The 23,325-nt window shown below is 40.0% G+C and overlaps 2 protein-coding genes across 2 annotated transcripts in view; both read left to right on the top strand.

The window, feature by feature from the left end:
• Positions 1 to 1,393: 1,393 nt before the first annotated feature.
• On the top strand, positions 1,394 to 17,817 carry LOC145223096 (uncharacterized). Its single transcript, XM_080089423.1, has 6 exons — positions 1,394 to 1,863; positions 11,833 to 12,482; positions 12,686 to 13,091; positions 13,620 to 14,795; positions 15,003 to 15,220; positions 16,618 to 17,817. Exons 1-6 carry the CDS (start codon positions 1,531 to 1,533, stop codon positions 17,231 to 17,233), a joined length of 3,399 nt encoding a protein of 1,132 aa, XP_079945549.1. The 5' UTR covers positions 1,394 to 1,530; the 3' UTR covers positions 17,234 to 17,817.
• A 1,349-nt stretch (positions 17,818 to 19,166) lies between these two features.
• LOC145222496 (E3 ubiquitin-protein ligase RNF123-like) overlaps positions 19,167 to 23,325 on the top strand; it is a 34,434-nt gene continuing 30,275 nt past the window's right edge. Inside the window, exons 1-7 of the mRNA XM_080088631.1 lie at positions 19,167 to 19,339; positions 19,749 to 19,821; positions 19,890 to 19,990; positions 20,232 to 20,324; positions 20,587 to 20,727; positions 21,086 to 21,261; positions 22,785 to 22,852. Coding sequence (XP_079944757.1) covers positions 19,264 to 19,339; positions 19,749 to 19,821; positions 19,890 to 19,990; positions 20,232 to 20,324; positions 20,587 to 20,727; positions 21,086 to 21,261; positions 22,785 to 22,852 — 728 coding nt within the window. The 5' untranslated portion in view covers positions 19,167 to 19,263. The remainder of the gene's footprint in view (positions 19,340 to 19,748; positions 19,822 to 19,889; positions 19,991 to 20,231; positions 20,325 to 20,586; positions 20,728 to 21,085; positions 21,262 to 22,784; positions 22,853 to 23,325) is intronic.

The following is a 23,325-nucleotide window of genomic DNA, read 5'->3' as shown; positions in this document are numbered from 1 at the left end:
AGTGTTCAGACGAATTTCTGGAATGGTGTTCAAAAGGGGTCATGACATTTTTCAAGCGCGGCACTGTTCCATTTGTTTATCGCCGAGTGTTTAAACGGCGATAAATTTCCGATCAAAACGGGTTACAGCCCCATTGACTACGTTGACATACCTGCCACAACACACAGACCTTTCGAGCATTCGGCTCTGTCGGCCGTAAGCAAGGCACTAAAATGAAATTTCTTGCTAAAAAATCAACCTCTGTTTGCTAAGCCTGCCTTTGTCCGCTTTGATGGTACGTTGGTTAGCATTCCAAAGGATGTGAATTGCGGCTGCTGACAGCTGCTTTAGAGGACGTCGCCCCTCGCCTGGTCGTATAATGCGCAATAAACATGTCGGCGCCGGCTTTTAGCGTGTTAAGATTCTCCTAAATGGTTCGTTGACACCAACAGTCTCTTGCAACCGGGTCGCCTGCGATCCAAGGACGTTTGCTTAAAATCGCACTGTTGGGTATAACTGGTATGCGACCGCAAATATGCTGTAAAGTGTAAAGTGTGATTGACTGTGGCTGGCAAGTATGTGCTAAAGTCGCTCTTGTATCACCGCAACGGATGTACAAAACCGCTGTTATGCCAATCACGATGATAATTCTTGCGAAAGTACAAGCTCCTCATCAGTATTGTGTCGCGTATTGTGTTCTACAGAACGTGTTTTAGTTCAATTTTATAGCTTCCGCAAGTAATTGCTCAAAAGGAATGAATTTTACAATTCCTTCAATCTTTAGGCCAAAGTATTAAGTAAATTATTGTGTAACAAGCTCCTTTAAAATTTATCACCTTTTAAAAATGTAGCAACCCACCTTTAACTTCACGCTTCAGCAACTCACACTGTTTCTGTTTGTGGGCATGAATGAAAAGGAGGTCGGAAGTTGAAACTCAATTACGTGGATATTGCGAAAACACGCCCACATGTAGCACGGAAACAAAACGGAGGTTGATGATTCGGCCATCTTTGATGTGTCATCGGGTGTGCTCGCTATAACATGACCAGTTCGCACCAAGAAATCGAACGTCAATAGCACCGAGGCGTCCGGGTGGAAAATTATATTGTTTTCCTCCGAGAAAAGACTCGATAGGTGCTTTGTCGGATTCTCAATTTGTGTGAAACCATTTCCGAATCGGTGGCAACTAGATATTGGCTGGTGCTTAAGGAGGCAGCCATGCGTGTTTTACTGTTAGCTCTTAAATCGAGGTTAACAGATTTTACGTAGGGATTTATAACTGATGACTCGTTGCAACTAAACATAAAATCGTAGACAAACAAGTATAGTAGAAAGTAAGTTGGAAAATATTTCCAGTCGACAAATGTTTATTTTATGATTATCAACTCGTGTTTCATTTTTGCCGTTATCACTTTTGTTTTTATCGGCTGTAGGACTTTGTTTTTCTTTGGGTCATGTAATGCTGTCCCCATATACTAGATATTAAAGTGAAGTTAACCAAAACCACCAACGAAGCAAGAAAAATTGAACTTTGACACAGAGATAACGCGATGATGGATTTTACGTCACGGCGCAAGTTTGCTTTTAAGTGGGCGCACGGAGTCCGCCTTGAAGGAAACAAGTTCCTAATCTGCTTAGCAATGATTTTGACATTGTCTGCATCAAGCACATTCGCACAGGCCACCGACACCGGTTTTTTGTCGTGGCTCAGCGGGGTTTGGACAAGTAGTTCGCCGTCGGACAACGAGGCTTTTCCTGGGGTTGAAGAGTGGACGGAACATTCATGCGACTTCACGGCGGTGACTGGAAAAGTGTTTAATCAGTCGCTGAAGAACATTTTCACAAAAGAAAACCTGCAAGTTACTGAAGAGCACCAGATTCAGGTATGAAAATTACACGAATTTTTACGATCTGATTTTAAAGTTAAAAAAGACCGCAAAAAATGCTTGATTAAAAAAATCGCAAATGTTAAAACGTATTTTCGAAATGACCCTTTATCCTGTTAAGCGACTTATGGCCCTTTTATCCTTAACCCGGGCTCTTGTTATTGCCAAACGTCTATAGACGTTTCCGATATATCGAAAACAATTGACCAAGCCAATGGTATTAAGGTCGAATAAAACCTCCCCGCGGGGCCGTAAAACGGAACTGGCCAAAATCCTATTGATTCTTATACACTTCGATCTATACGCGAAATTTAATTTACTGGATTAGTGAGCAGCCTGGCGAGCTGGCCACTCGACTCTCACAAGACACTCCATGGAAAACCGTCCGTCAAATCATGTTTTCGCACACTTCACACAAATCAATAGCCCTTGGTATCGAGGGGTTCCAAAATGTGTCCATTAACATACTGAACACAAGGTACCCAGCCTGTTGTGCGCTTTCGGAGGCTGAAGTAGCTGAGGTTTTCATGGGGATTTCATATCTGAATAGTCGCGATATTGAGTTACTGCCGTATTGGGTGCTGAGCCCCTTGCTACAAGCTGGATTAATATCGTGATATTGACCACTCGTGTCTATCCGATAATAACCTCACGGCATGAGGCAATCACTGATAAAAAACAACGTAGCAAACTTGTTGTGGTTAACCCCTTGATATAAAAAAAAACGCTTTACTTAAACCATGAGTTTGTGAAGAACCAAGTTTGTGGCCTTTAAAGTCAGTCATTTTCAAACTGTGCACGCCAGTGTGTCGTGAAATAATCGTTTGCAAAGCCAGTGTGTCGTGTTTGGTAACGAAATTCAATGCTAGAATTAAATTTGATCGTATTTGATTTTTCTTTTTTGAACGATTACTTGGTTCAGTCACTTAAATATAAAAGGATAAGTTTAACAAAACAGCGAACATCGTAAATACGAATATGTATGTTTTTTCCTTAACGACCTTTTGCAAATTCTAATTCAAATAGAATTTATGGCCAATTAGTTTCTGATTGTTTAAGAAGCAACAGGCTTTGGTTCAAACTAAAGTTTTATCGCGATCATTATACAAGTTTGTCTTTCAAAAATAAAATTGGATTGATTTATTGATTAATGATTTTATTCGGTTCGCGTGTCCCTTGATTGCAATCACGCGTTATTACACGGATTAATAAACACGCCATCTCGATTTCAATCGGAACCTTCGACGCCCGATAATTGCGAAATGAAGTAGACGAAGGATTGACTTTATGCAAGCGATTTATCATTTTTGTGCGTTTAGGATTCATTATCTTTCACATTTATGTACTTTGGATGCCTCGCACAGTCTTGTAAGATGGTCTTTTTCTGCTTTGCGTTGACACCTTGTCCCTGGACTACGTATCCAATTATTACGGGTTTTAAACTGTTAGATTAGAGTTTATCAACATGGTTGATTTATTATGCTTAAAGATAAATAAAAATGCGCAAAAGTTTTAGCATGTGAAATAAATTGGGGGAAAATTTGCCATCAAAATATGCCAAGGAGTAAAAAAAAAGAGTGAAAACCTGTCGTTAGGTGGAAGACAGCAAGACAGATATTATAGCCTTTACAAACACTGCAGAATATGTGTCATTTTATTTGCATTTTAGCACATTACTGTGTCATATTACCCACGCGCACGCATTAAGTACACATACCAATGACAACCCGGCATTCCCACAGCTCTAAAACCTACTACTCATATTTCATAACACAAGTGGAGACAATATTTAAGACCCCCGTTGCGTTGAAAGACTGCTACTGTGACGCCGTTGTATGGATTCAATTGGAATTTGATTTCCACGCTTGATATTGCAACCCCAACGGGTTGTGTCGTAGAGACGTCGTCGCCTCCGTTCGTCTTCATTTTCTAGCTTAGCGGGAAACCGGTTTCGCTGCGTCCAAGTCCATTTCTCGAATTCACTTCGTTTCTGCGACAATCCCGCGGGACTGGAAATTCTTAATCCGCCAGAAATTTTTCCTTCCACGTTTTACCGAAACTGAAATTCATGTTGCTGTTGCCGTTAAGACTTCATATTTAGGTTCTATGTACATTCGATATTGTTACGTTGGAATTATATTAATTCAAATATGCTTTGTCGCTCAGGATTTAGTGCCTTGTTGACACACTATATCCTTGGTATTGCGATATAAATGAAACAAATTTCCGGTTCATTTTCCTTTATGTTCCCGTTGGTATTATGCCATGTTTATGATGCGAAGCCTCCTGTGTTGCTTTTGGCGTTTCTTGCGTAAAATTAGGTGTTGTTCAATCCAATCCGGATACAGAGTAAAACGTGCATTGCGTTTCTGGACCGCAAGCTGATGTTAAACTTGGCATTGACATTTAAGTCAAAATGTCATGTTGTGGTGTGGAGTGTAAACAATCAGCGAATTTGTTAGGATTTCCTGACCAACATCGATATCAACTTGTATTTTCCACTTTTTATTGTACATTAAGTCTTTGAAGATAGTGGTATGTTTTGTCGTCCCAAATAAGTTTGCCCTAGATCAAAATATCAGACATAGATTGCAATAGGAATGTTAACGCGGTGAGCAGCAATGCGTTTCTGGTTAGCTGCAGGCATTTATCTAAAACTCGGTCATCCTGCACTATAGTGGTTCAGCTATTCTTCGAATTTCGTCTTAAAAACAGTTTCAGTTCTATCTCGGTCGGCGTGTGCTTGTTATACTATTGTTATCTGGTTAATATTTGACCAGCAGCGTCCTTTGTTTGTGTCCATTACCGTACGCACACCGGGAGGTCTACGGAACGGGCCGGCTCGAGCCAATATGGGCCAAGCAAACAAACTAGTCGAAAAGGCGGCATAAAACAAAGTATTACCGCCGCATAACGATATGTTTATTGAGTAACAATGCAAATATGGGTAAAATTTATGCCTTGATGGATTGTACCAAGGAGAATCGATCCCAAATACTTTGCTTACAACGGCAAAAAAGAAAATCGTACATAATTTCACGACTATAGTGCTCAAAATGGACTGGATTTTTTATGTTAATGAAAAATATTTGTTTGGTTTTAGAAATATATACATCTTGGATGCCATGTTATCGCAAAATGTCATTTTTACCTTGCTTCTATATCTTAACGCTGCGGTTCTAATCAACAACCTAACAAAAAGGTTTTTGAGGTATTTACCAAAAATTGTGTTATGGACTCACACTACTACACTATGAATGAAATACTAAATTAACTGTCGTTAAAAGTTCTTGAGTATTTGCGTACGGCGACAAAGTATCAACATAAGAATCGTGTGTCGCGCTTGTAGAGGGTCCTTAGTTCGCTTGAGTCTTCGAGAGGCCTTGAGGAGCACTTTCCAGCCCAATCATCACACTCCAGCTCTCCGCTTTTTCGCGTAGCCCCAGGTGAAGCTCTCGCAGCAAGCAAGTGGTGTAAAGATGGCCAAAAACGCCCGTCATTTTGCGCAATCTGGCGGCGGGCAATTGCTTTTTTATCGCCGCGATCGAAATGAGATAATGGGCGCGGAGAACCGCTCGCCTTCTTGACGCAGTGGCAAGGGCAATTTGCGGACTACCTCGTTCAACTTGCGACCGAAGCTTTCAACTTCGGTGGGTGGTGATTTTTCAGGCCTGTCCTGACGCCGCTGTGTTGTTTTGGCATCGGATTTCAGCACCATTAAAATATTTGCATCTACCGCGCCATGATTGGAACTCTACCACAACGCAATTGCTGGGGGATCGACGGGCCGCATCAAAGACTGCCGTGTCTTTTTTGCTTAGTTTGTCGTCGATGACAAAATACATGGCCTAGCATAAAGCAGGTTAGATCTGAAAATTGCCCGCTGTTTTTTTCACGTTTCTCTGTTGGCTGACGGCGTCGAAATCGTCACATGCGTTTCTCTGAATGACAATTCAATCGGAATGTTCTTGGTATCAAATTTCATTATGATGTAAGTGCGAAAATTGCTCTTGCTAAATGATATTTGACCTGGTTTCCAACTTTTTACTTTGTTACATTTCACCTTTCACAGTATATTGATGGATTTCCAAGTCATGCATGGATTTTCCAAGATTTGCACAGCTTGGCCGGTTTAGTTGTTTGTCCAACGTTGTATGTGTTTAACATAAAGCATTCACAGCTCATCGAAGTTGTGTTAGGGAGACTCGTCTTTTTCATTCGACTCGAGTCCGATTTTTTAACCAAGGCGATTTGCCATACACATTAATGGAAATTTTCTCTTTTTTGACTTGACCATGCCTTATCTGTGCCCGTGTTGATGGGCAACAGAATGGATTAGCCTTCTTTTATTAGAACAGTTAATAGAAGAAATTTGTCAAAAATTCGTCGAAAAAGCAGCAAAACAGGCGTTGATTCAGTTGCTATTTTTTACAAACAAACTTATTGAACCATAGCATCTCGAGACTTTAGTTGTGAAACTAATATTTTGACGTTTGAAGTTTTTCGAGGCAGATAGTAAAGCGTTGAACAAGGTCAGACCAGCACAACGGAAAATGAAGATTTGTAACGTTATGTGAAGCCAGCTTGGGTGTGGAGTGATGTCAGTGTAATTTCGCATCGGTATTTACCCAACCCACCACATAACCCAAGAAGGAAAGTCGCGGGGGCGCGTCACTTCTGCAATGTCAGGTTACGTCATCACACATTGTGTCGGTCACGGCCGAGTGCACTTGCTAGACCACGTGAATCATAGAATTCTCATTGCGGGGTATGTCTATAGTTCAGGAATGGCGCGAGAATACGATAAAGGATTTTTTCCAGTCCACCTTTTATTATTCACGTTCTGCGCGGATGGGCATAAAGCTCAACGGCGTCAATTTCAGTTCGTTTTGTGAGCGGTTCCATTTCGATGATTCCATGACATTTTACCTGTTTGGGCCCCAACACACCCTGAAGCGAACTTCCGTCCGATTTCCGGTTTCGCTCCAGTGCTTTGGAACTCGCAAATTTGGGATTGCGATCGGCTGTCAATCAAAAATTCTTTGTGTTTAGCAGGGAACAACATACCGCAGCATTTTAGCTCAAATTTGCTTGCATCAAACCTATTCATAAATACGACCAAAGTTTGTTTCTCAATTTGAGCCAATAATGTCTCTTGACACGTTCCGTATTATGGCCACAGTCGTAGTTTAAAGACTATTAGCAACTTATTCATTGATTACGCCGACTGCTAAAACCAGATAACAACTGTGAATTGATGCATGGGATCTTTCTCGTCTTTCCATTACTCAACCTTGTAATGACCCTTACTTTGATTAGTATGACATCAGCTGCTTTCCAGTGGTGTCATGCACCTCGTGACGTGTTTGATCTGACTTGTCAGAACTTCAAACGCGTGCCGTGTGTTGTGTGGTCGACAGCCTTTAATGCGACAAAAAGCTTTGCCGCTCTGTTTCACCGACAGCATTTGACCACAACGCTTGTGCTCCTAAAAATGAATAATGTAAAAGTGTATGTTTTCGCTATGTGATCGCCTGGCAAGATCGTTTTAAAGACTGTTGATTAATTTTATGTTGAATAAGAACGATTTGGAAAATATTCGTTCTCGTGTCAGCAAATACCTGGCAGTGGAGCTTTTATGGGACAAAAGACAAAGGGACGCGGCATTGTTGCGAATCGGATCTGTTTCACCTGACAATACCGGGGCACCTCGCTTTAAGTGTTGCCGTGTTGGTTTTCTTCCCGTGCGATTCATTGAGGGAAGTGTCGTCCCACGCGAAAATTTCGTGTATTCGACTTGTTGTGTCAACTGACCGAACACGAATGACGAAGACGGACAGAACCTCACCTTAAAAGAGCCAGTGGCCCTACAACTCTTTAATCCTAATAAATGTTGCTTTTAACACCTTACTGTCGGCACATGTTAATACCGAAGGCCAATTGTAAGAAAATATGTTTCCCCAAACTTTTTAGTCAATAAAAATAAATGAAAAAAATATCGACTAATTTTAACGCTTTCCGAATGTTTTATTTAAACCTTAACCTAACCTTACCCTAGGGTCACTTGACTTGAACTATTACAGCACAACGTGACTGTACAAGCGAGAAGCCTTTGAAAACCCTGTCGCAAAATGCAAAGCAGGCTACGTTAACTTTACCACGCGAATTCACTAGGCCTGGAATGTTCGGTTCGAGCAAAGCGCTTTTTGCCCAAAGGTCGTGTGCCGTTCTCCACCAACAAACATCCTTCAACAAATACACAATGTCGCAGTTACAATTGCTTTGTCTGAAGAGGGGTGTCTACCCGTCTGGTGTTGCTCATGCACGAGACGTTTAAGACGATAAACGTGTGGAGTAAAGGACATCGCCGACCCTGCATGTGTTTGCCATCCTGTCGCGCTGAAAAGTACCTAAATAACAGGACAGTTTTGAGTTAGCGGTGCAGACGTTGTAACAAATACCACACGACCGCTATCGTGTATTCAACCCTGTTGCAAACTAGGTTGTGGTGATATGATTAAAGCTTGGAGGGAGAATTGAAGTTGACCTGCAGTAACACTCAAATATCATTTATTCAAACCCTGCACGTTAAAGACCTAAAAGTGACATAAAGAATACATATCACTTCACATAAACTAGGTCCATGTTGCAACATGAAAAAAGTTACATTTGAACTAATGGTTCCCGATGGTCTTGCTTACACTTCAGCAATGGTTATGAAAATCTTCTGTTAAATTTGGGATCTCAATTTATGTTGGCCAATCGTTCCAATGTGATTTCTTACCAACTTCAGTCCTAATATGATTTCTGTGTAGTAACAAGTTACGCGACCGACGTTTAATATTTCCCTAAAAAGCATATCGCTTTGACGACCGACAACTTCCGATCGCGTCGCATCACAAAATTAGGAATGTCCATTGTATTGGTAGTTTGCGATGCCGGCGATGATCGACACAATGTCTTGTTTTTCCAAGCCACACCATCCGATGGTCTTTTATTTGTCCTGTATCGCGGAAGATATGATGTTTGCGCGTTGGGGATAATGTTGCGTGACCCAACGCATCGCTTGCCTGTGTTTGTTGACGTTTTTCTTTGTCTACGTATAGGGTGTGTACATTGGAGGGTCCCATATGTACGCAAGTCGGGATGTTCTTTTCTGTGCCAAAGTTTGTTGACAACACAAACCCTACGGAATATGACCCAAATTGCATTTTATTGCTTCAAATTTCCGTTTTTTTGCCTCCACAATTACGCCATTACTTAAACGAGATTCCGCAACACTCTCATTCTCACACATGCCTGATATTGAAAAAAATAAAGATGATTTACCTAAAAAAAACTGTCCATAACATTGAATGGATACGTGACGTTCTTAACCCTGAACTTATGCTTGAACTTGACAAAGCCTTTTTCACATGACGCATCACTGTGGTTTGAACTAGCGGCTTGAATTTCATCTCCTCAGTGTCTTGTCCCGCCTTTATTTCTCAAACTGTAACCACCCGACCAAAATCCGTTAATGCCTGCCCCTACCTTCTGTCTTGCATCATCGGCCCACGTTAATCCCTTCTTTATTGTGTATATTTGCCTTTGTGTATTGGATATTGAATCGGGGTCAAGGCAAAGGGCGTTGGGGTCCAGGCAAAGGGCGTGAAAGGGACAGCAATAGTCGTAATAAATGTGTCATTAGGGGAACCGCCAACTTTTGCCAGAATTTAGATTTAACAGGTTCGATTTTTTTGCCAACAGTGCATGGTTGGGTTCGCATTTTGGAGTCTAGTGTGATTTTAACAGCTGGTTACAATGCAAGAGGTCGTTCGGCACGTGCGAACCTTTTTATCGGTAAGCAGCAGGTCAGCGACCCTCTGATATTGGAAGCTTTGCGGTCTCACTCCTGCACACTCTTGTTAAGTGGAGCTCCGTCTTCAGAGCGCCTCTATATTTATTTCGCATTATACCGATGGGAGTTACTCGGCTCGCAGCCAACCCTCCCTCCGGAATGATGTACGCGTCGCGATCAATAGACCTTGATCCGGGCAATATCTATCGTCATGCGACGTCCAGTATATAGGATTTATGTACCGCTGTATGAGCGCATAATCACGACAAAATCATCAAACGCCAATATATCGATTATCCAGCTAACGATTAGCGCATCGTTTGCACTGAAGCCACGATCGTATATCGTTGCTAGATCCGTGGTTGTCCACGTGACTTCTGGCACGTCCGCTAACGAATAAGCGAAGTTTTAATAGCGTTTTACCATGACGTTAGCATTAGAAACTGTTTGTTGCCTCTCTCTTTTCTTGTCAATATCAATGAGCCATCGACTCTCATACGCGTATACGTAAAGACAGTTTATCTACAGTGGCATTTTAGCCAAACCAAATACTTTTTTTTCGTTATCTTTTTGTGTTGTCTGTAACGCTTTGGCCCTTATGTTGATTTGCCGTGAACGCGTGGGCTGTTGTGGGAGAATGTACCATTCTTTCCAAGCTAAACCTCACAATAATGTAAGGAGTAAGTGTTTGTTTGTTTTCCAAACACTTCGGAGTAAAACGAACCTAAATTTGTCAAAAACCCAAATATAGACAAAACGTGTTAAAGTACTACATTTGTTGAAATACTACAATCTGTTCTTACCCATTTGATGCTTCTTGTTTGGCATGAGGTAATGTCTATTCAGTGACCGTTGCTGGGCTCAATGTTGATAAACGTTGCGCTTGATCGCCCCCAGGTGACGATATTGTATTGACAGAAAGTGATTCCCAAACCTCAGGACTGTCTGGTTGGTCGAATGTCTACTGATCCGTTTCAATTGATTTCATTGTTGCTTCGGCACCGATTTCAGAAACCAGAACATCGATGTTTTTAATACATTTGAAACGTCCCGGTCCAACACAAAAAAGATTTAATCGCGCGGTTCTTTCCTATAATGCAACAATTTAATCCGACATTTTGTAGAATATTTTAAGACATATTAATTGGTAGCTAACCTTTGTCCATTTTAGGCTTGATTCTGTGAAAATAAAAATCACAAAACGCACGAAAAAGCTAGAGCTTCGCACAAACACTGCACGTTACCGTAGGTTTTACATTAATAAAGTTTACACCTGTATAGGTTTAGTTCTCGCTGACACGTGCAAAGTATTTTGGGTTGGTGGACGGTTGTTATGCGTCGTTTCGTTTGGTCGCATTCCGAAACATTACACCACGACAATGCTTTGCTTCAAAGCAGCGCAGGGACCGGGTCTGGGCGGGGAGACGGCGATCGGTTTCACTTTCGTCATGTAAAGTCACTTAACCCAAGTCCTGTCGCAATTTTCAAAGCGGGCCGCTAACGACACTTCAATGATTTGTTCCCTTTGGGGCCGACATGTTTTTTGGCTTTTTGAGAAATGTTCCTCCTGAAAACTAACACCCACCTCCAGCTGAGACTGATGTATAACACGACTGTGGTTATTTATTTCCAAAAAAATTCAGCAATGCTTTGTTAGTTTCAAGAAAGCGTGTATATTGTGGGTGCCTTAATGGCAAAAATCAACAGTGCGTAGTCTTTTCCATTGTGTATGAGCATTCAAATTACCACGTTGTTTGGTATTGAAAAGATCACTGTAGTAATTGACCTTCGTTAAAAATTCATTACATCACAGTGGGGCTGTAACAATATGTGGTCGGGGGATACGTTTTTGTTATTTAATAATTGAAGCAGGCACCATTTTGGAACGCGATGTACGCCCATTAATGTATGTACACTGACAAGCAACACTTTTACGTAGAGGGCAAATAGAGTTTATGACCCTTCCAATAGGAAAGCAAAAGTGACTGCAGTATATTACCTATATGGTGTACAACCCTATACAATTTTGGTATACAAACCTAAAATATATTTCTGTTTTATGTGTTTATGTGCATGGTTCTGAATAGCCCTAAGCAAGATATGGATTCCGTATTTTTCCTTTCCAGGTCCAGATTTTAACACCTGAAACTCGTGACTGGATCATGTTGGACGAATCCTCACTTCAAGGAGTCCCTTTACCAGTACATGAGGGGCGCGGCCATCATATTGTGGCAACGCTACTGCACCACGACGAAGTTGCCCTTACTGTGCCCTGTTCAATCCATGTTGTCGAAAACATGCAGCCAAATACAGATGGGAAACTACTCTGGAGCCAGGAGGATCGACCGGTTCGCTGCCTGCCCACGGAACCTGTAGTTACCATGGTTATAACACTGCAGGCTTCTGTAAATCAAATTACGCCAATGAGCCGAATAACATTAATTCAAAACCTGTGCAGTGCACTGTCCCGCCCCGAAGTAGCCAACCTGCGAACCGTAACCATAGAAACGCGTCCCCAGGCTGGTACAGTGGCTTTCATGTCTGGCCGGGGTAACGCAGCTAGCTTGCCATCCAAGCGCCCTGGAGTTTACTTGTCGTGGCCGATTGCCTGTGGTGGAGACGCGTCGCAACTTCCCAGTTTGGAAGAGGTAGAGAAGAATGCCGCCAGTGGCCAGCTGTCACGTGATCTGGGCTATGACGTCGTTGAGTGGAGAGTCGAAAATCGAAAACCGGCGGCTGTTAAAATTGTGCCTCTACAACAGCTAAGAAACACAAGGTTGGTTTGTATTAGAAAACACCGCATGTCCACATAAACACGACTCTAATTCAGAGCTTAATTCAAGAACAATACAATTATATATAGTTTAACCATGACCTAACATTTTACGCGTAAACTATAAACACATTTGCCTTGAAAAACGTCTCCGTGATTGTGTTCGGCTTTGACACAAGTCATTTACAATTCTGTGTTAACTACAGGGTGAGCTCCCGCCAAGGTGAGCGGAAGGCGCAATCGGAAGACACCAAAAAGCCTCGTTTACGACTAAAACGGCAAGTGGATTCCACACCCGGTATCGCAAGCGCCATGGTGCCTTCAACACCCGGCTTCGACGATCTCGATGTACGTTTAAGGGGTCGGGATTCCAGTCCACAAGTAACGTCAGAACTGAGAAATCTTCGTGTACCCCGAGGCAACTACTTTGAGTACCAGATCCCGGCAGACACCTTCTATGACAAGGAAGATGGGAATACAAGAGCACTGCATCTGAGCCTGGTCGACTTGGCGTCGTTCGATCCCTTTAACAATCAACTGGGAACCGACTCCTGGATGCTGCTTGATATTGACACACAGACCTTGTACGGTGTCCCACCCCGCTCCTCAGAAGTAAGAAAAATACTTGTTGAACTTTTATTCTGGGATAGGTTGATTTAAACTTGGTTTTCAATGAATAAGCTAATGCTGCCAGACATAATGTATCAACGAGTATTGCTCTTCCAGCAGTTTTTATGTTAAATATTTGACGTTTCCACTTCCCTTACAAACTTGATTTTCAAGTTTGATTTTAGATTTAAAACATACGACTTTTATCAAGTTTCAAGGCAGTGGTTATAAACTTGTTTCATGTCGTAAACCACCAGTCCAATTAAACGAATATGGTGGATTATTTCCTTTTTGCAAGATAGGTTAAAGTAATTTTACAACAAGCATTTGGGCTTGAATTGTATTTCTTCAAAGCAAAAATTGGGGAAATGTAAAATAGTTAAATATTTAGATAATCCTTGGAGACAATCCACCAGTTGAAAATCACTTTTGTTGGGTAAAGGTGATACGCCTTTGTCAAAAACCTATGCAGCTTAATATATTTTGCAACAATAAATCTACAAACATTTATTCAGTGATTTGTTTTAACAGAAAGACGACCCAAGCTTTAATATCATGGCGGAGGACAGCTCTCAGCAATCTGGACTCACCAAGTTCGTAGTGAATCTTGCGAACCGACTGCGTCCGACCAACCATCGATTTACTATGTATTTCTCTTCCTACACGGACTCATATATCGAATTAGCCATTCCCTCTGTATTTGCTCGAAGCCTAACTAAAGGTCTGGGTGCCAATTTTAACGACGTGGTTCCCCCGGGTCACTTTACCATTGTGAAAGCAGAAACGGAGGGTGCAGAGTTGACTGTTACCTGGTTTAGAAACGATCTCGGCAACCGCAGGAAATGCGAACGCGACGCACTAGATCAAATGTGGTTTTCAATAACGGGAGACCACCTGACCGACGAGGCCAGTCAAAGGTCAAAGGCCACTGATGAGTTCAAACTTCACATGGCGCCGAATTTTGTGTTGAAATCGGTGAAAGTTTCGCTTTTCGGGCCGTGCGAACCCCCTCCCCCAACCGAAAAGCCAAACATCGCAAGCATGTCTCCCCCGATTATTACTCCACCGCCACCTAAAATCACCCCAGCTAAGTCAACGACTGCGTCGACGACTAGTAAGCCTATCGAACCCACGACAATAGAAAAGACAAAGCTACCCAGTCCCCCACCTATTACAATTAAACCTCTGCCGAAAATCACAACCAAACCAACTGTTCCCACAACCATCCCTACAACCAAGCCCACAACTGCAACAACAACAACGAAACCAACAACAACGAAAGCCGCTGTTCCAATCGTTCGCAGACCATTACTACTTGATCGGGACTTTGAGTTAAAAATCCCCGCATCGGTGGGAAAAGAGAGCCGGGTCCAAATTCCTAAATCAAAATTTAATGTCGCATCACCAGAGTCCACCCGTTACATTCTACAAGCATGGGGTGATGAACTACCACTTTGGGTTTCAGTTGACCCGAATTCATCTTCACTGGTTGTGTTGCCGACCAACGTAGATATTTTGCCGCTGGATGAATTTAATTCCACTCATCGGATTTGGAACGGCGGACTTGTTGCAGTGAACAAGGAAGACGGGGCATTTTCGGATCGCATGAAAGTCAAGGTTTATGTTTTGGTTCCAGCGCAAGAAGTCGGCATGCAAAAGAAAGCAAATCACGCCTTTGTCGCTAAAATTGAAAACTACGTCTTGGAGGTGGGTTAAATATTTAAATATTTTAAACATAACAACTCAGTATGTGTACCCTTGTAAGACTCAGATTTACAATGGGTTACAGTACTACAATCTGACGATGACAATAATTTGGTTGGCAAGTCAAAATTACACGATATTCACGATTTAAGCTATATTTAACCATTTTATTCTTAGCTAACATGTAAATGTTCCTTTTCTATTTTGCAGAACTTTACGTCAGTGGAAACTTCTCGATTCCTGGAGGTGATTTGGACAACGATGGGTGACTCTGATTCCAGCAACTTTTTTGTACTTCCTCTTCAAGCGGGCTCAGTATACGTCACGTGGTACAACACGTCACTAGCATCCGAGATGTATTGTCCCTTCGACGAGATTCAATCACTTGGGCGCATGCTAGAAGAGTACAGACCTCAGCTAAACGAAAAGTAAGTTTTCTATATTGTTGTTGGGTTTGGTTTAGTTTAAACAGCAGGTGCTTGTGACCATAGATGTAGTATAATTTGGTATTCATTGCTAAACTAAACATACATCGTCAATAGTTGCTGTTTTACACCAAAAATCGTGTAAAACAAATAAAATAGAGATTAAGCATCTGAAACAGATATAAGTTATCATTTCGGAACTGTTAGTAAACAAGAACTAAGACCTTTGCTTTGTATGAGTGTGAAGTATTTCAGGACTAAACACCTTTTGTTTCTGTGTCATAGTTTTGCGTTTTTGTCGACGCATTTAAAACCAGCTACAACATTTAAAAGTAACTTTAATTCAAAACAGTAAAAAAGTTCCAAGCTGCGTAAACTTTATCACTTTTCCATTCACCCCGACCGCTATATAACTCCCTTTCACAAGTTTACTGTTTTCAATAAACGACAAAAGCCGCAATCTTTTGCGCTTTCGAGTCACACAATTGTCGTTTCGCCGCAAGTTTGTAAATGTTCCAAGGCAAACAACTGTCCGTGAAAGACTTCCCACAATGACCGGGCTTGGCGATATCAAGCTCCATTCAGTTTGGCAACATATAACCAAATTACACATTACCGACTGTATTAGCCCTTATGTAATTTTTATCGACGTCCCGATTAAACGAATCATAACTTTTTAGAAACGGACATTTTGCAAACCTGTTAAATAGAGTTCTAATGGTTTGTTCATTTACGTGTTTATAGTTAAACCATTCAAAGCCGGATATGGTTTTTATGAACTTATAGTTTCGATAAATCGTTGTTAACATTGTAACTTCAAAGGAGATTGCCACTTTTACCTGCCACATACAAAGTCATAACCCTGGCGTTTTCCAATAAACCACTTGGCGTTCTCCGGGAAAGCGGCCATAAAGCAAAGTGAACTGCGGTTTAGTGTGTAATAAATTCCTTCAACTTGGTTTGTGATCAGGACGTTGACTTCTTAACGACTGCGCTTAACGTTATAGCTTTGCTGTTCTGGCTGGCGGTACTTTGACTATACGCGGGCGGTAGAGCTACTAACACCATACCTCACGGCAGACCCACATTTAGTTAAATTTTGATAGGTGGCGCAAAAAGCTGAATTATTTATTTCGCAGCCAAAGGGGTCAGGAACCTAGATTTTGAAAATTTTACGTTAGGAAGTTTGTTTATTAAATTTTTAATGATAATACCTTACCCAAACCCTACTAGCCCTAAGCGTCAGCATGTTTGGAGATATAGCGTTTTAAATAGGTATTAGTGCTCTTCGCGCCACTTATCGAAATTTAGCTAAATAGGTGCTTGCCGTAAGGTATGGTGTTAGTAGAATTTTCTCCACGCTGGGACGGTGTGTTGATGTTGCCTTTTGTTTTGCTCAGGTTCAGCAATGCTGGGTTTTCAGTTTCATCAATTGGATTGATGCCAAAAAATTCGTGCGTTTTGACTACGACTTCGACAACTACTCCGACAACATTAGCAAAGTCACGCGTCCCAAAAGTTGTACCGGCAAGCACATCCACCATCAGTCCAACTTCATCAACTGACGACGACAAGTTGCAAGTGGCGGGAGGCGACGGTTCCACAAGTATCATCATCATAGCTGTTGTGTTGGCCTGCATCGTGGTGCTCATCGCAGTCGCCGTGTTCAAATGCCGCACCAACAGCGCCGCTCAGCGGAAACGCGAAGACAAAAAGCGATTGCAAAGTGCCGCCGCAACTGCCGCTGTTGTTTCACCGAGCTCGCCCTATCGTCAAGGCAACGGCGGTGTCTTCGGCGATTCCAGTCTACACTTCAAACCAGGAACCCCGATCGTGTTCGACGGTGAAACAAACGGGGATAGTGCCGGGGCTCCGCTTCTTCAGCGCACCAGTACCTTTACGCAGGCACAGAACGGGAGCAATAGGGTCGACGGCGAAACGATTCCGTTGAATCACGTGGCACACACTGCTGAAGAACCAGTGCGACCACCGCCGCCAGCTTATGCACACAAGTAGCTAGCGACGGGCCTCGCAGTTTCTTGTTGTTTCTTTTCTAGCGCTGTTCACTGTACCACAATTTTCATTATTTTCATCTCTGGTGTATCGCGATGTCGAATAATTTTATTTTTTATAAGTTGTCAACAATTTGACGCTGTCATTTTTCCCTCCTGAGGATTGCAGGAATGCAAGTTGTAATATCTGCCATCTTTTCTCTCATCATGAAATTTCAACACAAACTCGGCTTTCTAATGTCTTACCACATGCCACAAGCAACTCATGTCTTGTCCAAATATTTCTGACTAAAAATGTTTTTCCAACATATTTGCCAAAGCAAGTTACTGTAACCATTTGTGGCTATGCCGTGCGTATGTTATTGGTCCTTACTCTCTTCATTGACATTTTTCGACTTCTTTTAATTGCTTTAATTTATTTGAACAGGTATCTTATGCTCGAACCGATGTTATAACTTAATTGTAATGAAAAAAGTTTCATTTTTTGCGATCCTTCTGTGTTACCTTTTGGCACGGTTTTATGGTTGGAGTTGTTTGTGTTTTTTTGCCCTTGCTCACAATAAACACGTACTTTTCTATGCACTTAAAGGAGCTGTTTGTTGATGTTTGTAAATCAGTTTGTTCAGTTTTGAATTTTAAACGATAAAATTCCAAGCTTGTAAAGCTATTTTCCATTAAAAACTAGTTATTCATTAAAAAAACTAGTCATGGTCTAGCTTTATTTTAAGAAAGGTTTTAAACTTAATACGCAAGATTTTCAATGCCAGAAGGTTGGTACCTTAAACAGGTTACGTTTTAGTTAAAGAGAAGGTGTTAATATGGACTGTGACCATTAGCCCGCATCGAACAAAAAAAGTATCATCACTTCTAAATAAAAAAAGTTTTTAACACAAAGCAAAGATTTAAACACTTTTTACACAAAGAAGTGTAGGCTAATCGCTCGAAAAAGAGGAAATGTAAATCTACGGATGTCACAAGAGTCTATCGTCAATTTTATTTCAGAACTTTGTGCTATTTATTTTTTAAAACGTTTAATATACATATAAGGTCTCTGCTTTGTATAAAAAAAACTTTTTAGTTAAGATAATTTGTTTGTCGGTGATATCTATGTTAGCCTCTGTCAGCTGGTGAAAAGTTTTGATTGACATCCATTGTGAAGAGCGTCGTCTAGTGACTGTGTCTATGTACACTTTCGGTTTAATAATGAAAAACCGGGTTTCCCGTTTTTGCAGGAACTACCAACACCGAAAGAATGCAGGATGTTAAAGCAAATCTAAATCAATTTCTAAAATAGTTTGTTTTTTAGTTTATACGACCTGTTTGTATGTGTTTTTCGAACGTTTAGTGTGTTACAAAAGACGCAGATCGGTATCGGTTGTCAGTTGTCACAGTAATGCAAACAATGACAGTTTTTTTTTGTTTATGCCCGTCGAATATCAATGCAGGTTGACGTGTTTGTATTCTTTGAGGAGCTACACAATTACCAACAGATTAACTTGTAGGATTTTTTCAACAATGGCTGCAATATTTTAACAGTAAGTCAGGTTTTTAATTATGGCTTGAGGAGAGAAAAAGGATTGTTGTATTAAAGCAAGCTGATGACATTTTGCTTTTGACTTCAGATGCTTGTTTTTGCTTCTGAAGAAAAGTTTTTTTGTTTGGTTTTGGTTGTTGATGATTATATAAGTAAATCTGTTGTGCATAGTTTGCAGTAGTACTCATTACTCTAAATTCTAAAACATATGCAAACAAATGCAGGGTAAAAGGATATTTGATTGAAAACAGTTGACTTGATAATGACAGTTGATTTTAACATTACTTGTAACAGTTTTGTGTAAAAAGCAAAATAAACAAACAATAATTCAATTGGTAACATTATACAAAAAAACTGCAGCCATATACTTCTGAGTATGGTTTTAATTGGTTGCTTTTTGCATTAAGGTGTTTGTTTATTTGTTGGTCGGCATATTCTGACCACAAGTGGTAAATTATATAGTTTTGAAATTATCATTAGGGTTGTTGGAAACTGTTAAAATGGCTTCCAGTAGTTTGGTTTCTCCAACTCGTACAACTTTCATGAAGCAAAAACTGGAATCAAGGAAACAAAAATGTATGTTGCATGAACATTTGGCTTGTTAGTCATGTTGCAAAGTGGCATATGTAAAATGATCTAAGTGACCGACTCATATACAGTTATGATTCAAATTGTGTGACTCGCAATTGAAACTGATGCGGTGTTGAAACCAATGTTAACTGTTTGTTGTTCACACCCGATGTTAGTATGGCATATACTGATTTCTTAACACAACTTCTGTTAGTTATGACTTTCAGAAACAAAAAAATTGAAAAAAAAACATATTTTTCAATAAAAATTAATTGTTTTAAGTAACACTTTTTTGCTTTAAATCATAAATAGTTGGGTGTTTAATAAAATGATTTCATGAACAGTACTGTCATTTATATAGTAATGTGTTTGAATGCTTTTATCAGCTAACACCTCAATTTACTTTTAAATGCAGGTTCAGCCAGTGGCCTTGATGAGATTCTCCGCATTGTCTTTTCAAGCAAAAAGAGCTTACCTCTGGATAGCAAGTAAGTGCTGTCCTGCCCTATAAGTTACCTTTAAATATTTGATTTACATTAAACCCCTTTAACTGTAGGAATCCAATGCTGGGATTTTCCAATCTTGAAAATCATATTAATACTGCTTTGGGTGGCATCTCCCCTACTGTGGCCCAAAGCAGTGCTGCAGTTGCTCACAGTAAGTCACCTGTTTTATGAAATCTAATATTTTTTTGTTTATATGTGTGTAAATAGTAAACCGTTGAAACTTTCAATTTTTGCTTGTGCTGAAAAAGTGCTACACAAGTTTACAAAAGTATAAACATTAAACATACTTTTCTTTGTACTTGTTTGCCACTGTGTTATGATGTTGTTTTCTATGCAAACGGCCTAATTTTACAGCTTTACAGTTTAAACTTAAACTTTATTGGTTTTATCAGGTTCAAAGTCTTCTCCAAGCAGCTCTGGACGAAAGGGTGGCTACTTTTGGGAAAAGAAGCAAAAGTATGTTCCCCACCAGATTGCCCCAGATGGTAAGAACAATTAGAATTTGGCTGAACAACTTTTTTCTGCCAATGTTTTAAACCATAGATTTTGCTTATTGTTACCATAACATTTTACATAACCACAAAACACAAAAAATGCTATGCCCCATTCTCTGTATATTGTGGACAAAAATGGCTTTCAAGGTAGTCTTACTGTAGCAGTATGTGCTTTACAAAAAGCTAACAACCTACTCTCTCAGCATGCCTAAAAACAACCTTTTGCCTTTACTGAAAAACAAGTCTTTTACAGTAACAAGTGATGGCAGATTGGGAACTGGAAATGATGTGAGTCTACAAGGCCATCCACTTGACACTGTGCCTGGTGACAGTCTGGCCGTGATCGGAAACTCCAATTTTCATTCGGTAAAGGCATCTCATTGTGTTTACAAAGGTATGTACATGAGTGGCTTGTCCTTTTAAACAAACTGTAGCTTGTAGATTTTCCTCAACTTACATTGCTTTCCTATACAGCTATTAGTTCACTGGCCTTAAACCTTAACTGTGTGGTATTTTGTATTAGTAATATCAATATGTTTAAAAGATTTAAAAAACACTTTGGTTTAGGGCATGTATTATTTTGAGATCATACAACAAATGCTTAAATTTAAAGTTAAATGACCTTAAATTTAAAGTAAAATATCTAAAACCCCTTACACATTTTATCATGAATTAGTAAAACTGATTTTAACTTGTTAATTGTCATGTTTGTTGCAATCCTTCTTCCCAAACAAACAGTTGACATTTTTCAGGCAAGTGGATGTATGAGGTCCAGATAGGAACATCTGGTCTTATGCAGATTGGCTGGTGTACTTCAACTTGTAAGTTTAACCGAGATGAAGGTGCAGGTGACACTAAGCACTCTTATGCATATGATGGCTACAGGGAGGCAAAGTGGACGTCAAGATGTAACACCAAGTATGGTGAAGTAAGTGGTTTTTGTCTTAATTGTTCTACAAAAAGCCAGAGTAGTTTCAAGTGTAAAGTTATAATTTTGTTCAAAATGGTTAATGCAATTTTTGTTTGAACATCAGAATGAACTGTCCAGCTATAATGTGTGTTTTTCCTATAATGTATGTTCTCAAAATAAATATCAAATCTGTAATTTATATTAGATTACATGAATATGTAACAATTGATTTTTCATACATATCCCTGTTAGTGCTTGCAGAACAGTAAATTTGATCACTATTTTTGATCTTGTTTGAATAAATACTGCTGCCAATTTTTACGACCCATTTCACAGATGCATGAATATCAGAAGGCAAGAAAGGTTTTTTTGGTCTGCAAATGCCTGACTGTGGTTTTTTAATCAAAGGTTCCATGTCCCCTTGGGACACCTAACATGGCCTGAATGTACCGAAATTCAATGCATGTTAAATGCTCAAGTTGTTTGCAATTTTCAGATTTGTAAAGCGTTTGAATATTTAGCCAGCAAGTGAAGCTACATACACAATAAACATTTTAATTTTTTAATTATTTAGATGGTAACAAGGCTAAATAAACAAACTACATTTTGGAATTTTTAATTATTCAAATGGTAGGCAAAGCTAAAAAACTGTAAAAGAAATGCTTATGTTATGGTCAAAAACATTTAGCACAGTTTCAATTGCTCATTTTCAAGTTGTTTTTGTTCTTTTTCATGCCATGAACTAAACAAAATGTTTTTCGATGGCTAGTTCAAGTCATTCCTTTTCACCCTTACGAATGAACCACAGAAGTCCCTATAATATCTACCACTACCACTCGAAACGGTTTAAGCAACTTTGAAACGTTCAAAACACAACCATTGACAACCGTGTACGATTGAGAAACACGTCGAAGTTAAATATAGCCACCTTTCAATTGGTGTTATGCTCGTGCAAGTTGGCGCTGTGATTAGTTTGAGAGGCGTAATTTGATCTCCCAAACGTGCTGCCGTCAGTCGTAAACGCGCAAATATTGTGAAGTATTAGACAGTGCGGTTTGGCTATGAGCTATTGCGCTACCAAACTAGAATGTCTTTACAATACATGATAGGGTAAATGCTTTTTATGCAAACAATTTAGTTTATTTAATATTTATATATTTCTGCACGCCACTAAGCAACGCTGAAAAATGTTGAAGTTGTGTCTGTAAAAATAGAACGTTGCTATGATTGGTCCAGAACTGTTTTATTTGGCTCTCCGGTAAACTGACTATAGCTATCAATGCCTAATTTACTTGTACCTAATGGCTTGTTAATTTTTTGGCTTAGCAACTAAACATTTATTCTTGGGCGTAAAACTTTGTGACAAGTTCATTGAAAGTGTCACTTTACGGCCGCCAACGCATCTTTGATGTTTGTTTAAACAGAAATCGTAAAAACCAGACACTATAAGTTTTTCTTTGTGTTGTATACATGCACTGTCATGCTGTAAAATTTTGTTGTCAAACTATTTCCCTGTGTAAACATGACTCATCATTTTTTAGGCTTGGGAAGCTGACGACATAGTCACGTGTCTACTTGACTTGGACAATCGGACAACTTCGTTTCTTTTGTAAGTTTTAAGCGTTTTTTTACCCTTTTAAGTAGTCAGTTTCAAAAATAAAAAAAGGTTATTTATGATTACGTCATAACTATTCGACATCATAATAGACCGAGCGCACTGAGCCGGGCACCGATCATTAACATGAGATTAACGCATGCTGGGACAAACAGAACTCTTTTACCGCATTGGTCCACTCCTACTAAGTTGTATTTGATTATGTGTTAAATGGTGTAACTAACGTCAAAATAGTTATGACGTAATGATAGACGTGCTAAATGGTGCAACTAACATGGCAGCCGGACGCAATGGTTCAGTTTTGTACTTCATTTGACAGAAGTTTTTCTTTGCATTTTTATCGAACCATTGTCTTATTCCTATTCAAACAAATATTTTGCTTTTAAATATAGGCATCATCATTCTCAATTGAAGCCAATTATGTAGATTCGCTTGAAAACTTGTAAAATTATGTAACTTTAAACTAT

The sequence above is a fragment of the Phallusia mammillata genome, chromosome 4 (genome assembly GCF_965637545.1).
Source record: "Phallusia mammillata chromosome 4, kaPhaMamm4.hap1.1, whole genome shotgun sequence".
Lineage (NCBI taxonomy): Eukaryota > Metazoa > Chordata > Ascidiacea > Phlebobranchia > Ascidiidae > Phallusia > Phallusia mammillata.
This window is presented reverse-complemented; position numbering and strand designations above follow the sequence as displayed.

Bases quoted from the DNA above. Each gene is read 5' to 3' on its own strand.
- LOC145223096 (XM_080089423.1), top strand. From the start codon at position 1,531: ATGATGGATTTTACGTCACGGCGCAAGTTTGCTTTTAAGTGGGCGCAC. The intron at 12,483-12,685 runs GTTGGTTTGTAT...TGTTAACTACAG, and splicing joins CAACAGCTAAGAAACACAAG to GGTGAGCTCCCGCCAAGGTG. The intron at 15,221-16,617 runs GTAAGTTTTCTA...TGTTTTGCTCAG, and splicing joins AGACCTCAGCTAAACGAAAA to GTTCAGCAATGCTGGGTTTT.